General features: G+C 36.4%; 1 protein-coding gene across 2 annotated transcripts in view; it reads left to right on the top strand.

The window, feature by feature from the left end:
* NFXL1 (nuclear transcription factor, X-box binding like 1) overlaps positions 1-17,115 on the top strand; it is a 45,940-nt gene that overhangs the window by 2,552 nt on the left and 26,273 nt on the right. For both annotated transcript variants that reach the window (XM_038135713.1, XM_038135714.1), the window contains 12 exons: positions 1,577-1,710; positions 3,107-3,285; positions 3,480-3,641; positions 3,748-3,848; positions 5,014-5,128; positions 5,481-5,605; positions 6,436-6,558; positions 7,858-7,948; positions 11,423-11,543; positions 12,182-12,338; positions 13,047-13,138; positions 13,648-13,669. In XM_038135713.1, the coding sequence (XP_037991641.1) occupies positions 1,577-1,710; positions 3,107-3,285; positions 3,480-3,641; positions 3,748-3,848; positions 5,014-5,128; positions 5,481-5,605; positions 6,436-6,558; positions 7,858-7,948; positions 11,423-11,543; positions 12,182-12,338; positions 13,047-13,138; positions 13,648-13,669 (1,422 nt within the window). The remainder of the gene's footprint in view (positions 1-1,576; positions 1,711-3,106; positions 3,286-3,479; positions 3,642-3,747; positions 3,849-5,013; positions 5,129-5,480; positions 5,606-6,435; positions 6,559-7,857; positions 7,949-11,422; positions 11,544-12,181; positions 12,339-13,046; positions 13,139-13,647; positions 13,670-17,115) is intronic.

The raw sequence follows: 17,115 nt of genomic DNA, 5'->3' as shown, positions 1-17,115 counted from the left end.
ATTTCAGGACAAATATTTTTTCCTCTTTCTGTTAGAGGTACTTGAATGAAAAACACGTATAACTGTGATGCCTTGTGAAGGCTGACCTAGAACAGAGGCTAGACAGAGTTAAAGAATAAAGTAGGGATTTGTTAAAAGGCCTCAATGGAGACACCTTGGGCAGTACAAGAGCCCAGCCAGGGCTACACCCAAGATGAACCCAAAATGGTCACAGAAAAGGGACAACTGGTCACAAGGTCTCTCACTTTTATAAGTCCTGATCCATTTGCATATTGGAGTTAATTGTCCAATTAGAGCTTTAGGGTATGAAGTCCCATCCTTCTTGTTTTTCTCTCTTCATTCCGCTGTTGTTTGTGCTCTTGGGCCTGAGATTTGGATCATTTGTCCTTGGGTCCCCAGCTAGAGAAGGAATTGTTTTGTCTAGCTACTCTGTGAAGAGAGCTTACCATCCCTTAATATGAAGCTCAGAGTTCCACACTAAAGCAGTACAGAATCTGAAAAATATAAAAGCTAACACCTGAGGCATCAGCTGTATGTTTGACATGAAAAAGAAATGAAGTGAAAAAATAATTTTTTCAGACATTTCAGAAAATATTTAAATTTCTTATAATAGATAGACTACAAGTACATAATGAAACTGTAGTCAGTAACTTTTTAAAAAGAAATGCAATATATTTTGTATGAATTCTTAACATATTTAATCCATATTCTTTCAGACCTCAATGAGTATGTTTAGCTTCATATTTCTGTGGCTCTTGATAGAGTTAATCTTATCTTAGCAGAAGTGAGATTTGGTAACTAGAAAGCCTTCTTTTATAACTCAGTGGTTTGCTAATTATCTTGAATCAGTATAATTTTGGCCAAGTCTGTTTGTTTACATAATGTCTCCTGCTTAGCTTTAGCTTTGGGAAGTTATCGGAAGTTAGTCATTGGCACTGACCTCTGGAAGTTAATGGAGAAAATCTCTGCATTTTCACAGTATTATTTCATAACATTGTCCTAAGTTATTAAAAAAATTAGTTAAAATTTTCTTCTGCACTTTCCTTACCAAATTGTTATAGTTCTGGGTAAAGCCAAAGTCACCTTTATGGTGCCAGATGGTTTAATAAGAGAGAGTGGCACAAACTGGGCCTTGGGAGGTGGAGATTGGATTCTAGGAAGGTAATATGACAGTTGGAGTAGCTCGCTCACAATGGTTGAGGAGTCCCCATCCCTCAGGACTTGCCAGCTTTGCTTGGCAAAGCTGTGTCTGAACAGAGCTAAGCTGGCAATAGTCCTTCTTTGGGCATCAATTTGTGCTACATGACCTCCAACAGTGTTTAAATCAACATTTCTCTGATTATCTGGGTATTTTGGGCTCCATCAGCTTTGGCAAAAACTTCCCATGGGAGCTGGAAAAAAGATCAGAGGTATGAATCTGTAACAGAAAAACTGTCTGTATTGATCTAACAGTGGGTATAATCTATCTTTGAAAAACTGTTTTTAAAGGGAAGTATTTCTTTAGATATTATGAATGTTCATCAGTGGAAACAGAAACCTCATTTAAAGCAATTGACACTTGATATCTGCTCTTTAGGTCTGGAGCTGTTGTGGATGCTTTTGTATATTTCATCTGGTGTGTATCCAGAAGTGGGCCAAGGACAGCCTCTTCCTTGTATCTTCTCCTCTGACGGATGATGATTTTGGGAAGAAAGACTATCCCTGGCCATGGTGAGCTCCTCATGGTACATTTACAAAGTTATTTCTGTTGGGAAGACCAGACAAACTGGTGTTCCTTTAGAGGAAATGGTACCTGTACATCATGTGCACAAAAAAACCCCAAAAAACCAAACAAAAAAAAACCAGTTCAGAAGGCTGACTTTTCTTTGCTTTTTAAAATTATATAAGTTTTTGTTAACATGATTCAGAAAAATTTCACAGTGATACTAAAACCTTGCTGCAACAAATTTGTTTTAACCTCTGAGAAGGTAACTTATCTGTCATGTGTCTCAGCTTCTGACATTTATTTCTGAATAGCTTCACATATTTTTCACCTTTAAAGTTGGCACCATGAAATAAGTTTTAAAAATATTGTCAAATAATAAGATGTAGGGATTTATTAATTTTTTTTAGTCTTATAATGCAAACATTAAATCAAGTCTTGCAGTTTTCCTTCAGTTGGTATAAAGAAGAAGGTAGTAATGTGGCTACTTGAATAAAATTTCCTAAACAGATTTTTTTTAGGAATAAAGTGTCAGTTGTTGGCTGGCAGCATCTCAAGTTGATAATGCCTCTTCAGGCAAATGGTATTTTATTTTACATGTAAGGACATGCTGAAACTATGCTATCACTATAGAGAAATGGTTCATGGTCTGTAATATATTATATCAGGGCAAATTGGTGTTTTGTTTGATAAAAATGAGTGCATAGGTCTTTCAAAGTCTTTCTATTCTTCTCTGAGGGGGACCTTCTTGTCTGTTGTCTTTTCCAGCGTAGCCAGCAATGTGAATTGCTTTGTTTCTCCTTCCTTGTGTTGCCTGCCTTGTTCATAGCTCCTGTGGGGTCTGTGACACTTTATAAATTCCAGGCCTCTAGTGTCTATCTACCTTTAGCAATAATTATTTTTTTTAATTTCTATGAAAAAGAAACATCTTGAATCTAAAATTTTTCAGATAAAATTCTAATTATTATGCTTGGTTTTAATAGCTAAACTTTGTTCTACATGACTAATAGACTGCTACTAGTAAACCCCTGGTTTTTAATCCTTTTTTTAAAATTGGTTTTATTTAAGTAGGTTAACTGTTGCATAGATTCTTTTGATATTACTTGACATAAAAACTGTTCTGATTTTTGCTGTGCTTATTTTTGTCTGTGTATATTCTTAGAGAAAAGAAATTGCATTAACAAGGCAATTCCTTAGACATTCCAATAAGGTATTCTAAAATCTGACATATAGAAAGACCTTGATTCTGTGTTACTGTATATTTTTGTTATTCATTGTAGTAGTTATAAAAATGTTAATTGGTAGCATTGAAACAGTCTTGGGAAGCCAAAATGATAAAACTGCTTTTTTTAAAATTGTTTTAAGAAGTTGTCTTTGTTTTCACTCCTTTTTCCCTTGTTTTAGTCCAAAATGTAGGTTTGAATACAAACGCTGTGAAACTCCCAGTAGGTACTACTGTTACTGTGGAAAAGTGGAGAATCCAACGGTGGACCCATGGCTGGTACCTCACTCTTGTGGTCAGATATGTGAGAGGGAATTCAAACCTTCCTGTGGTCATAAATGTTTGCTGCTTTGTCACCCAGGTAAATCTTTTGTGCTTCTTGGTTGTGTGACCTGTGTTTAGGTACCTGTTACACAGTTCAACTTAATATTTGTTAAGTATATTTAAAATTCTCAGAATAGAAGAGATGTAATCAAGGCTGCATTTGCTGAATGGTGATTAGCAACATACTATTTTTCCTGTCATTAGCAAGATACTCTTTTTTCCTGTAATTAGGACCGTGTCCACCTTGCCCAAAGATGGTCACAACAAGCTGTCACTGTAAAAAAGCCAAAGCAGTGCCCCGACGGTGCAGTGCCAAGGAGTGGTCTTGCCGCCTGCCGTGTGGACGAACGTTTCTGTGTGGACAGCATGCCTGTGAGAATCCCTGTCATGCAGGTAAGGCCAACCTTTTTAAATTTCAGAGCAGTAGCTGTTTCTGTTGTCAAGATACATCATTCTTTTGCAATTCCTACTCTCAGTGTCACTTTGCAATTGCATACAGGAGATTGTCAGCCTTGTCCACGTGTCAGTAAACAGCGGTGTGTCTGTGGGAGACAGACAGCAGAGAGACTTTGTGCAAGCCCTCAGTGGCAGTGTGATCAGGTTTGTTGAAGCTGTCCTTTTAAATGGATTCCTCACCTTTATAAAATTTGATTACTTGGTGTATTAAAGATTGGAAAAATGTATTCAGTAAGAAAAAAAATTAACTTTTGGGAGTGTAATCAAAAATGTAAACAGCATTGTTTGGGAAGAGATTTAATTGATGGCTCAATTAATTTTTTATAGTAGTTAAAATGTTACTGTTCTGGAATTGTTCTGGGATTACTCTAGCAGTGAATTTAACTTTGTATACTCTTTTTCTTGTACTTGAGGTTGAAATTTCAGCTGTTGCCTTCAAAATAAGAATGAAACCGCAGCCTAGTATACAAGAGTTTCATGTTTATTTTTAGGATTGTAGCAGAATGAAAGCTTTGTGATTAACTCTTTGAAGTATATTTGCAGCCTGTGCTTAAGACCAAGGCTATGGATGACAGACTGGAAAAAATAAAAATAATTTTAAAAATTAAGTGGTGGAGGGGAGGCTGTACCAGGCTTGGCTGTTCTGATCCCAGTAAGGAGGGTACTTGGCCTCTGTGAAGTATCAGTTAAAATGCAGTTTATTTCACTGTAGAGAAAAGGAGTATAATCTAAAGACTAGCATGACCCTTTAGATCTTCGGATCAAGGTGTGCAGCATCGAATGGGCCATGATAGATGTGCAGCATACAGTGCAGACCCCACTTTGGTTGTTGAAGGTTATTGTGGGATCTCCTTACAAGAAGAAAGCATCCTTGATCATAATTTCTACAGTCAAACAGAAAGGGTATTCAGGTGAGAACTTCTTGCTGCACTTTTAGATAAAGGCAAGGACATGCAGACAGCATAATCACTGGTACCAAGTGGGAGGTGCCTCCAATCTCTTCTGCTACAGTAAGTTTATCCTGTGGCCAAAGTGTATGTGCAGCATAATGCAGCCCAGCACAGACTTGCAACTACTCAGGTTTTGTGAAAAATTAACTCCTCACTGTACTGTGGCCTTCCTGGCAGGATCACTGCAGGGATGATCAGTTTTATTTAGTGAACTCAGCAAATACAACATTTATTAACAAAATTCAGAAAAAGTGAAATTCCATCCAGAAGCATTTCACTCCTGCTTTTTACCTTGGCTTGCTTTGGCTTCGTATGTAGTTCTATTACATTGTATTCACTGATTTCTCTGAATTTTTCAGGTGTGTGGGAAGTGTTTGCCATGTGGCAATCACACATGTGAAAAAGTTTGTCATGCTGGTCCCTGTGGAGACTGTCCTCGTTCTGGGAAAAGGTCCTGTCCATGTGGGAAAACAAGTAAGCTACTTTTTTTTTTTTTTTTTTTTTTTTTAATGATAAATTGAATAAAAAGTCCTCCAGTCTTTCACAGTCAATAATTTAGGCTAATTCTGCAGGACAGGGTCCATTAAAATTTCTTACTGTGAACCATAACAGTACATTAACTTTTTTTTGCATAGCTTTCAAAGGTTTATTTAGCACCAGAAGTTTAATTTTTGATGTGCATAACTAAGTGAATCTAAGGAAGCTTTTAAAAAAAACCAAAAGACAACTGTCATTTGAACTTACTATACACTGCATTTTTTTCCTAAATATTTTGGGTTTTTTTTGTTCCCTAAATGTTTACTTGTACTTTTCACTCTTCATCTAGAGTTTACATTGCCTTGTACAGAAGATGTGCCCACCTGTGGTGATAGTTGCGACAAAGTTCTGGAATGTGGCATCCATAAATGTTCACAGCGCTGTCATCGGGGTCCCTGTGAAATATGCAGACAGGTTAGTCTTACTTTATCAGGTTCACATTTTGTTTGGGCTCTTAAACTATGTGCCTGGAACAGTGCAGGTCACCTAAGGAAAATGAAATCATATCTATCACAAAATCTGTGACTTTGTTTGTGAAAAGCAACATGTTCTTTCATTATTCCCCTCCCACCCCAACACAACTCTGAGTAAGTTTTGAGCACTGTATTGAGTTGAGGCTGCACCTGTGGATGAGTGTATTGCTTTAGCTTGGTTTTATTTTGTTTTGTTTTTTTTTAAGTTATTATGCCCTAAAAGACACTTAATTTTTTCCCCATCTTTTCTAGCTTCCTTCTGGCTTTGTCTTTCTATGATATTCCTTCATTAGTGAGATGGAAGGTGGTATAACATAACACTATTTTCTTCTTTGTAAGAAAATTAACAGTAAGAAATTTACTGTGCTCTAGATATCTCCAGAGCTTCTGTGGTCTGGCCTACAAAGCCATTGCTCTGTCAGGTCTCAGCTGTCTCTTCCTGAACCAGCTTTGGCTACAAAGTCTAGGTAATAGCAGTCATCACCTGACAGCCATGGTGAAGGTCAGATGAATCTGCTCATCTACTTCTTAAATTATCTGTTTACACTAGGGGTGAATCTACTTTCATGTGCAGGAGAGGTACTTCTTGGTATGAATTTGTTTTGCATTTACACTTACCATCTTGCAGGACACGCTTGCCTTGTGTATGCAGTGTAATGTTAGTTTTCCTTGAACTTTCCTTTACAGATAGTAGTAAAACATTTTATTTTCCTTTTTTTTTCCTCTTATATTAAAAACACCCTGGTTTTTTTTCCCTGTCTTGCTGCCCAGGAGGTTGAAAAGCAGTGTCGCTGTGGGAAGCACACCAAGCGCATGCCGTGCCATAAGCCATATCTGTGTGAAACAAAGTGTACTAAAATCCGTGACTGTCAGAAGCACCAGTGCCGCAGGAAGGTGAGTGCCCAGAGATAATCTGTCTCAAATGCCTTGTTTAGCTGACTTGTAAAAAAAGTCTAGATAAAATCACATCAGCTTGTTGCTCCACCTCATGTTACTATGTAGCAAGAGGAGTTTTTTTCCTTGTCACTTAAACTAGTTTCAGTGTACCAGAATTCTCTGAAAAGGATGACATCAAGTAACACTCACTGGCCTTATAAACAGGGAGCAGATTCTGACAACTCTGCAGTTCCTGAAGGCAGTTTTGCTGTCAGATTCTTGAGTAGTCACTGATGCTTTATGCTTTCTGCAGCAGTTAAATCAATTTATTTCCCTACTTTGTAGGAAGAGCTGGGAAACATTTAAAATTCTGTCAGGGATACGCTCTTTATTTTTGACAGCCCAGCATTCCATCCCACATACACAGCAGTGCAAGCAGCAGTGATCTGACAGTTGGGAATTGGAGTTTTGTTTTGCTTCTTATTTGAAGTCAAAAGTATCACAAGTATCTTTTCAGTTTATTCATTCAAGAAAGCCTGAAAGTTGCCTCCTATTTTTGAATTACTACTTTGTGAAAGTTGGACTACTTACCACAAATAGGCATGAAAAAATACAGCTTTACTCTTAAGTATTTTTGAATATTATTGTTGTAGTAAATTTATTTTATGTGATAAGATTACAAAACAAGTAAATGCAATATTGATATCTCCATGGTGGAAAATGCAGGCGTCTTATTGGATGGAAGGTACTTTTCAAGTTAATAGAAAAGGTGATCTCTCCTGATACGGCATCCACTGATGTGATGGTTTTATGCAATGTTTTGATTCCTTCAGGTTACTGATTTATTTAAGAATAGAAAATAGATCACTGGTCTTGAAGTTATCTGCCTTTACTACAGAGGTAAAAGGCGTATAAAAAAATGGTTAGCAAAATTTTTGTGCTGGGGACAATAAGAGCATAAACGTGGAAGAAATTGCAGCATAATGAGGTGAACTGTTAGATGCCCTATCTTCTGAAATTATTTATGATTAAATATTATAATATTTTGAGCTTTATGCTTTTTTGAATCCCTCTGCCTTTTTAATGTGTTGCAATGATGCATTCAAATATGTATTTTCTTGTTATTTTGTAATAAGAATTTGTTTAAACCGCTTTATGGGTAGCCTTTTTTCTGGAATGAGTTAGAGGAAATTTGACTAAATTGCACTGACTTTTTTTTAAAATAAGTATTTAAAAAATGAGATAGTAGAAGAGGGAAAGTGTACACCAAAAATTCCTGCCTCCAGTTACTAGACTTCATGAGTGGTTTTTTGATAGTGCTGTTCTGGAAACTGTCCGCCTTGTGATCAAGTCTGCGGGAGGACTCTTGGCTGCAGAAATCACAAATGCCCTTCAGGCTGCCACAGAGGTAAGAACAGGTGAAGAATCCCTGTAGTGATGGAATATTGTTTATTTTTGCCAGATTTTATGCTTGCATGACTGTGGGTAGTGCTTTATAAATTCTCTCCATTGTTGCGTGGGGGCAGTATGTTTGAAAGTGCTGGTTAGAACTTAAGGACTGAGATAGTGGCATCCTGAGTTTTTACCTGGTGACTTTGCTTAATAGTTTTCCTCTGAAGATGCTCTTGTCTTCTTTCCAATTGCGTAGTACAAAAGCCATGGCTTGACTTCTGTTTCCCAATAATTCTGTTCACTGAATATGCTTAACAAAGTCCAAATGGATATGGAAATGACTGCTGCTGATTGAGTCTGGACAGTTTTAAAAAATTCTAAATGCAACATGTGGTACAAGTGGACTTAAAGTGAAAAAAAATATGCTGGAATTTGAATGTATATTGGTATCCTACTGGTAAAAGAATATAAGAACTTGTTACTGACTATAAGAAGGATAACAAAAAAGTTTGCTTCTGAATCCAGCGACCTTGGTTAGAAGGATGCTGGAAACGGGCAAAATTACCTGGCAGATTGCTTGGACATTTGCTTGGTAGGGGGTTAAATTGGAATGACTGAAAAATTGTCTGCCCTCTCAGCAATTTTCCCCATAGAAGCTGCTGCCCTGCTGAAACAGCAGCCAAGTAGCCTTTGTAATTTTCCTTAGTGTTCTGAAGTATAAATTGCAATGACTCAGGAAATAAATCACAACTTGTTCAGCCAGTCTTCCTTCTGAGGCAGTGACTCTTATGAGGAGAGGATAGGTAAATGTAGTAGTTGTACCTGTTAACTTGCTATTAAATCTGTCACCACAAACTAGCAGCTTGGTTTTTCTCTGTATACTTTCTCTTTTCCTTCCCTTTCTTCTCCATCCCCTGTAGCTCTCTAAAATCTTGGAAATGTGTAATTTTTTGTGTACTGTCGGAAGAAAACTGGTAACATTGCTTTTCCATGTTAGTTTGGTTGATAACTAAATTCTAGAATAAAATTCTGGTTGGAAAACTAAAGAGCTAATGCTGTATTACAGGATAAGCTTTTATGTTGAATGACTGTTTATATTTGATGCTGCTTGCATTTTATAACCTGGCTAAAAGTGACAAAGGTTTCTAGTAATTAACATGAAAACAATAAAGCAACGTCTGTAAGAAAACAGAAGTGATCTTTGAGAATGTAAATATCAAATATCTACACTTTGAAGAGTAACTTATCAAAAGAGCATAATTGTCTATTTACTAACTAAAGTTGCATATAATGAAGATAGTCACTAATGATACCAGGTCATAAATTTATTTTCTTTTCTAAATTCTCTGTGTTTTAACAAAATACAGTCTAGTACAATTTGTAATAGCTTCATAAATATTTGAAAGTATTCCTAATAAAGGCAATTATTTTAATGTAAAAATATTTATATTCATTTGTTTCTCCCTATATACCAATATTTTAATAGCTACTGAAAGTTATAATTAATTATTTTATCTTTAGTATGTAATACCAGGTCAGGGTAATTTTCCTATGAACTGTCAGATCACAGTGACCACTGATATTAAAGGAAATAGATGCCTCCTAGAAAATAACTTCCCAGATGGGATCCTTTAAAAGGCACCAAATCTCAGAATTTTTAGCGGTTGGTGATAATAAACATTTGGCCTGTAGCAGGAGTCCCTGAAAAAAGGTGACTTAATCTATTCTGTTTGTGGTTTGGGGTTTTTTTCTTATCTTTTTTTCTTAAATATTTACTGCACTCGCTGAGATTTACAGTGTGTTGCCAGAGAATAGAAATGTTTTGCTTCCTGCTGTAGTACATTTGATTTGAGAACAGTGTGCTCTCACCTTACCTTCAGACTCTCTGAATCTCTGATCTCTGCCTTTCTGTATTTTTGAGAATGAGTTGTCTTCCTTAATAAAATATTTAAGTGAATTGTAGACATATTAGCCACTCTGGGCAGTATATATAGCTTTAGCCTTCAGTTTATTTTGCAAAAGTAGCTGGACAAGCTTGAGAAGTGGGCCCTTGGGAATCTCAAGAGGTTTAACAACCAGGACAGGTGCTGTCCCCAAGGGTTGGGTTAATCCCTGGTATCAACATAGGTTGAGGGATGAACAGAGCCAGAGCAGCTCTGCTGAGAGGGTTTTGGGAGTGCTGTAAAAGGCTGGACATGACCCAGCCGTGTGCACTCACAGCCCAGAAAGCCAAATGTGTCCTGGGCTGCATCCAGGGCAATGTGGGCAGTAGAGGAGGAAGGGCATTCTGTCCCTCTGCTCTGCTGTGCTCTGGTGAGACCTCACCTGGAACACTGCATCCAGCTCTGGGGTCCCAGCACAGGAAGGACATGGACCTGTTGGAGAGAGTCCAGAGAAGGGCCACTAAGATGGTGAGAGGTATGGAGCACCTCTCCTGTGAGGAAAGGATGAGAGAATTTGGGTTGTTTAACCTGGAGAAGACTGACAGCCTTGTAGTCCCTAAAGCAGCCTACAAGAAAGATGGAGGGAGACTTTTTACAAGGGCAGGCAGTGGCAGGACAAGGGGGAATGGCTTTAAGTGAAAAGAGGATGTGTTTTGATTACATGTTAGGAAGAGATTTTTTTACTGTGAGGGTGATGAGGCATTGGACCAGGTTGCCCAGAGGATTTTTGGATGCTCCATCCCTGGCAGTGTTTTGATTCTAGGTTGGCTGGGGCTTTGAGCAGTATGGTCTAATGAAATGTGTCCCTGCTGATGGCAGAGGGGTTGGATCTAGATCATCTTTAAGATCTCTTCCGACCCAAATGATTCTATGTTTCTGTGCATGCTGAACACTATATTGTTATTTAATTTACCTTGCAATATGAAGACTGTAGTGGTTCCATCCTTTTCTCTTCAGCAGCCTTTTCCCAGTGAGACATCTGCTTCTTGAAATGCTGCTTTTCAGATCCTGCTAACAAGTCAGAATTGCTTAAAAATTTTTACAGTAAATGTCTTCAGTTGTTTTCTTCAAAGCTTCAAAATGCAACATGATTAGTAAGCTAAAATCCCATGTCTTTGCTTTTTTTAGACGATTCATATTCTTGCTGTTAAATTCCTCAATAATAAAACTTAGCAGTTGGCACTTGGTGAAGAAATGGTGTGAAAGAGTTATGAATTAAAACATAGATCTTTTACAGATACAGTTTTTAAAAATGCATCAGATTAATAACTTTATAGAGATGGAGGATGTTTTCAAGGAAACATTCATTTTACATAGGCTGAGCATTAATATCATACTAAATCTGCAAAGCTTTATTGTACCAGTTCTTCAGTGTCCCTTTTTGAATTTAGATGAAAGATGACATTTCTTCATAGGTTTGTAAGATTGAAATAAAAATTGAAAGCATCTAAGTGTTGTGTGATCCAAATAACTGAGCTTCTTTTTAAAATGTGAGGGAGTGGTTATTTCTGACTTTCTTGTCACATTGTTAATATGTTTATTTTTAGGTAGTTGTAATCCATGTCCAGAGACTGTAGATGTGAAATGCAATTGTGGAAAAACTGTCATTAAAGTGCCCTGTGGCAGAGAGCGCACCATCAAACCTCCCAAGTGCAAGCAGCTGTGCAGGTCAGTATGGAAAGTGGGTCTGTTTCCTATTCTTAAGTGGAGTTTAAAGTGTTCTTAAAGAAAGTGGTACAGTATACCTTGAAAGGCAAAATTTGTTCATTATCTGATTGCGGTTATTACTTCCCTGTCTTCTGAATCCTTGACTATGCGGATGGAGATTAGCAATAATCTCTCCTATCAGATGCCTCTCTGACACTGAGGTTTCATGAGCAGCTTGCCTGCCTCATGGGGGAGGTTCTGTTCTCACCAAGCTCTTCCAATGCTGTAGTCCAGCTCATTTCTTCAAGTCATCTCTAGTATGTTTTGAAGTACCTCAGTGAGGCAGTTTATCTAGAAAACTATACTAGCAAAAGAGAGTATTTTCTGCTGGGGTGTATCAAGATTATGTAGTGCAGAGTAGAATTAGGATTGAAGCAGCTGTTTGAATATTTAAACCCAACTTTGATTTTTAATTTTATTTAGAATTCCTCTCTAATTTTATTGTAATGTTAACCACCTGCTGAAGGTGAGAAGTAAACTAATTTACAAAAAACACCAACAACTTGTTCATTTTAGTTCTTTGTATGTTGAACATGCCCAGTGACTTTAACTTTGTATTTCTTGCTGTCATATTGATTCATTCTTGGATTTTACTTCAGTCGGCCACCTACCTGTCACCATTCTACCCAGGAGAAACACTATTGTCACTTTGGGCGGTGCCCTCCGTGTCGCCAGCCCTGCCAGAAAACCTTAACGTGTGGCCATTTGTGCCCTGTTTCCTGCCACGACGAAGCACTTGTGAAGCAAACTGCCTTAGTAAGTAAACAGTGAAAAGTGGTGCATTATTTGTGTTTGGAACAATGAGCATCAGTTTGGCCTGAATCTTCTGTTTTGAGGATTTTGGTGTTCAGAGTAAACACATAATCAAGCACAGAGGTAGGTGTACTGCTCAGCATGATGCTAAGTGGTTCTAGCTCCTTTGTTGTAATCTAAGTAATTTTGTAATACATAATTGAATTGCTCAAAAAATTAAAAGATTCTTGTTGGAGTTGCATTAAAAACATTTAATTTCAGCTTTAATGCAATTTAAGCAATTGCTTATAACATAAGAACAAAAAAAAAAAAGTCCGGTATTTACAAAACCATCAAATTTTGCAGTTAGAAGTCAGAAATTGGCAGTTTTTAACATAACACGTGTTATGCACTGCATGATGGTAATAGAAGTGGCTTAATAATTGAAATATTTACCTTTATTAACTGGTTAGAATTGTTTTACTGGTCTTTTTCATTTGGCTTGGTACTTAATTTTTAGCACTAGGAGCCATAGGACTTAATTTTCCTATCCCTAACCAGGCTAAGGATAAGACTGATTTTTTTGTCTATATGGGATGTGGAGACTTTCATTAGTGGAAAGCTAGTTACTAGAAATTGCATTTCTTAGAATTGGAAAGGCTTTAGATGTTACATTTATTTATGGTCAGGCAGATATGTGTTTTGTATTCAACTAGTGTTTTTTGCTCTCAGCATCAATCTGCAGGGCCTTGGGAACAGCCATCTGAGCCAGCCTTCATTCAGACTGCACTACCATGCCCTCCCTGTGAGGTTCCTATACCAGTGTAAGTATTAAAATAAAAAAAAAAGAGCAAATTAAAAATAGAGATTTATATAGAAAGATAGTTATTTTGTGTCCGAGAAGTTATCAGGGAGATTAAAAAAAAAACAAAACACAACTGTTTTTCAGACTAGACCTCTGAAATAACTGAAAAATACAATGTATTAGTAGAGAAAAAGAAAAATATGATGTATTAGTAGAGACAAAGAAGATGCTACTTGGAACAAAAGCAGGTTACTTTCTAAAAAGTAACTGATACCATATACAACTACAATTAATTTGCAATGAAACAAATTTTGAGCTTTTCATTATAAAACACAGCAATCCAAACAACTGTTGACAGGAGGAGGCATTGAGCTGCATGGATGGGTGATTTTCTTAGTTTGCACTTTTGAAAAATAGATTACATTAATTTTTGTGTGAAAAGCGCTGTCACTGTTTTAAGTGACAGTGTTTTAAGTCTCCCAAATAAATATGCATTTTCTAAATCTCTGATTTTTTTATTTTTAACAGGGAGTGTCTTGGACAGCATGAGGTGAGTCATGGAAAGTGCCCTGTGAAGTGAAGTGAAGTATGGCTATTACCTTACTGTCTACAAACCAAAAGGCATTAGAAAGAAAAATAGTACATTTTAAATACATATTTTTAAATCTATGAAGTACCTTAACCCAACAGCTTACATGTCAGAAGGTATTTTAGCTCCTTTCTGAAGAATGTATAACTATTTGACTTTGCACAATTCATGGACAAAAATTTAAACTCATGATTTTTGTAGCTCTTTGTGTTTTCTTGCAAGCGTTTAAATGTTTTTCAGTGGTCTTCTTATTAAATATTTATGGTTTTTTCCCCTTCATGTTGTAGTTAATATTCTCTCTCTGTCACACACTCTTGAGTTCTTGAACTGCTGTGTATATTTTAAAAGGATAAAGAATGTAATATACAGGAAAATTCTCATGTGACTTGGATCTAAGCACACGCATGGATGAAATCAGACAGTATGGTGGAAACTTCTTTAATGTTAGTTACTAACTTCTCTTTCTGGTGTGTAGCCTTCTCTAGTTCTAGATGAAGCTGCTGTCTGTTTTGGCTTACATGAGAAGAGAATCTAATTGATACTTGATAGCTGTCATCATTATTCACAATAATTTCTAAAAGTTATGAAATGTAAGGTCAAGCATTTTTTCTTGATTTCGGAAGATGATTGCTAAACTGATTTAAAAAAACGTTTTGCTGGTATGGCTTTGTCTACTGGTATGTCTGCTATAAATTCACTGTCAAAACCTGACAATATTATAAAAAATATAGAATCATTTTAAGCAAGTAAAAAATTGTAGAAAACACTAAATAAATACAAAAATATTAAAGATACCTTTTTATTTTTCTTTGACCTTTATTAATAATCTCTTGATGTGTGTTGTAATGGTGACTCGATTACATTTTGGTAACATCTTGAAATGTTATTACCAGTGTCCGTGTAGCTGCCATGTGTTAAGGCAGTGCGTTCCTAACCCATCCAGGCTGTGAATGCAGCTTTTCTGTAGAGCTGTTTTTACAGCTTGCTAGTTGCTGAAGAAAAGTGTGTCCTGAAAGTGGATGAAAAGAACAACAGTGCTTGTCTGTTTGTTGCTGAAACAGATGGGCTTTGCTTTGTTTCTCCACAGTAAAACTTATATGTGTATCAGCCAGTTTTTTATTGAGTCAGTGACATGGTTTTTGATAGGACATATTGAATCTCACCCAAACTTCTATGAATTTATGTTAAACAAAGTGCAGACTGTGGCAAATTGACCCAGTCTATAACGTGATCTAGACAATGTAAAAGGATTTGGTCCTGTTCAGATGTACGTGACTGTGAAGTTTGTCCTTCCTCATAGCAGAAGGACAGTATCACTACACTTACTAGAGAAAATAGTAACAATTACTACATATTTATTACTAGTTGTTTCAGAATAATTTTTAAAAAAATATCATTTTCTGTTGTGTACTAGTCTTGGCAAAATCATTCAGTGGCTTTGGGTCATGGTTTATACATGGAGTGTACAGCTGACTTCAGTTATTTAGTTTTTGATGCTACTTGGTACTCTAGATGAAATGTTACTTCTGTCAGCCCGCAGAGGGCGGTGCTGCCTTCCTGCTGAAGTGCAGCAGTTCCTCGAGTAAAATTGTCTCCTATTTGAGATTTTGGTGGAAGTTATGGAAAAGAATGATTCATTAATGTGTATACGAAGTCTATTTTATTTGCAGTGGACTTTGTGCTCGTTGTACATTTTTGTGTTGCTCTGAGATCTCTGGAAAGAAAAAAACCAAAACATGTAATGCCTGTTCACTGTTTTACAGCCACATTGATTCCTAACAAATAATCTCAGCTCAAATTAATTTACTTTTGTTAATAAGAGAAAACATACGTATTTAGGAATGCTTCCCTCCAGTAGAAGGGTCCAGCTCCTGAGGGGATTTTCACTGGGAAGTGGGGACTGTTCACAAGTGACAAAAGTAGTAGCAATTTTCTTAAGCATACTACTTATGTTGAACTGTTGTTATACCTCCTATAATGGAAGAGATAGAATAAAGAAAGAAACTAGGAATGAAGCAAGCTGTAAAGTCTTCTTGTATTTTATCAGGATGCCTGCTGACAATGTGTAGAATAGGGAATAAAAGCAAAAACCTTAGGACTTGTATAACAAGCAAATCTGCTGTCTAATTTTTAAATATTTGAACAGTAAGTTTAATTTGTGTAGATATTGAAGTTCGTTGTTCATTGGGAAGGTTGTGTATGGGTTTGTTTTTTCTTTTTTATTTCTCTTTGGTATTTAATTTAGGAAGTATTTTTAAGGGATTGATTTTGTTTGAGCTCTCACATGTTCTGGCATATAGAGCAAGCAATTTGTCACTTAAGAACAGACCTAAAATTACTTTTCAGGTTATGTGATTGTACAAAATCTGTGCTTAGTGGAAGTATGATTCTACATGATGTTTAAGTTGTAGCTCTCTATTTTGTTTCAGAAAAATCACCTATCAACAGTTGGTGCCATCCCAAAAAAGAAATCTTGATGTTCTAACTTTTTTAACAGTTATATAAATTGGAATTTTGTAACAGGAGTACACATATGCTGTTTTAAAATCTTTTAAAATCAAGGTATTCTAAATTTCTTTTTTATGGGAAACATACATTAAAGCTGTTACAAGGTAAATGATGACAAAGAAAGAAATCTTTACTGACTATTATATCAATTTATCTGTTGTGTGTGATTTTCTACTAGTTGCTTCATTTCATTAAATGTTCTAGAGGAAGGAAAACACTCTGGTTTTGCTTCCTTGTAAATATTCTGTATCAGGCTGGGCATATAATTGAACTCTCTTCTTGGGTGTTTCTTTTTTTCCTTTTGGTAGGAATTTAATGGTATGTTTTAATATTCTGAGTGGGTTTTAGTTTTGGTTTGTTCATAGGAGGAAGACCATTACTCTGCCTCTAGGTAAAATTTAATGTGAAACTTGATGAGATTCATCTTTATGGCTAAACACCTTATAAAGGTTTCCAGAACTTCCATGCCCTGTCAATTTTTGTTTTCATATTCTAATTGATTTATCTGTTAGTCGCTTTTATGCATTTGGGAGATTTCCTGGAAAGTTTTTGAAAGTTGTCATGTGTTTTTTTCCTTTCCTTCCTTTCCTTGTCCTGCGGAAGACCTGTAGTCTGAAAATGTTGCCTTCTTATTTTTATTTTTCCCCATTCAGCTTTCATAAAATACTTATGGTTCTCATCTGCCTTCTTCATTCTTTAGCTCATCAGCCTCCTGGAGTTTGTGGCTACTTTGATGTTTGTCTTTGTATTAAGCATTCGAGCTCTCCTTTAACCATTTCAGAAACGCATTCCAACTGTAGGAAATAAAACTTTACTTTCTCAGCTGCATTTATTATCTAGATCCACAGCAGAGAAATGGAGAAAAAAATAATGTAGGTTTAAATTAATTGAAAATTTTC

Source organism: Motacilla alba, chromosome 4 (assembly GCF_015832195.1).
Source record: "Motacilla alba alba isolate MOTALB_02 chromosome 4, Motacilla_alba_V1.0_pri, whole genome shotgun sequence".
Lineage (NCBI taxonomy): Eukaryota > Metazoa > Chordata > Aves > Passeriformes > Motacillidae > Motacilla > Motacilla alba.
This window is presented reverse-complemented; position numbering and strand designations above follow the sequence as displayed.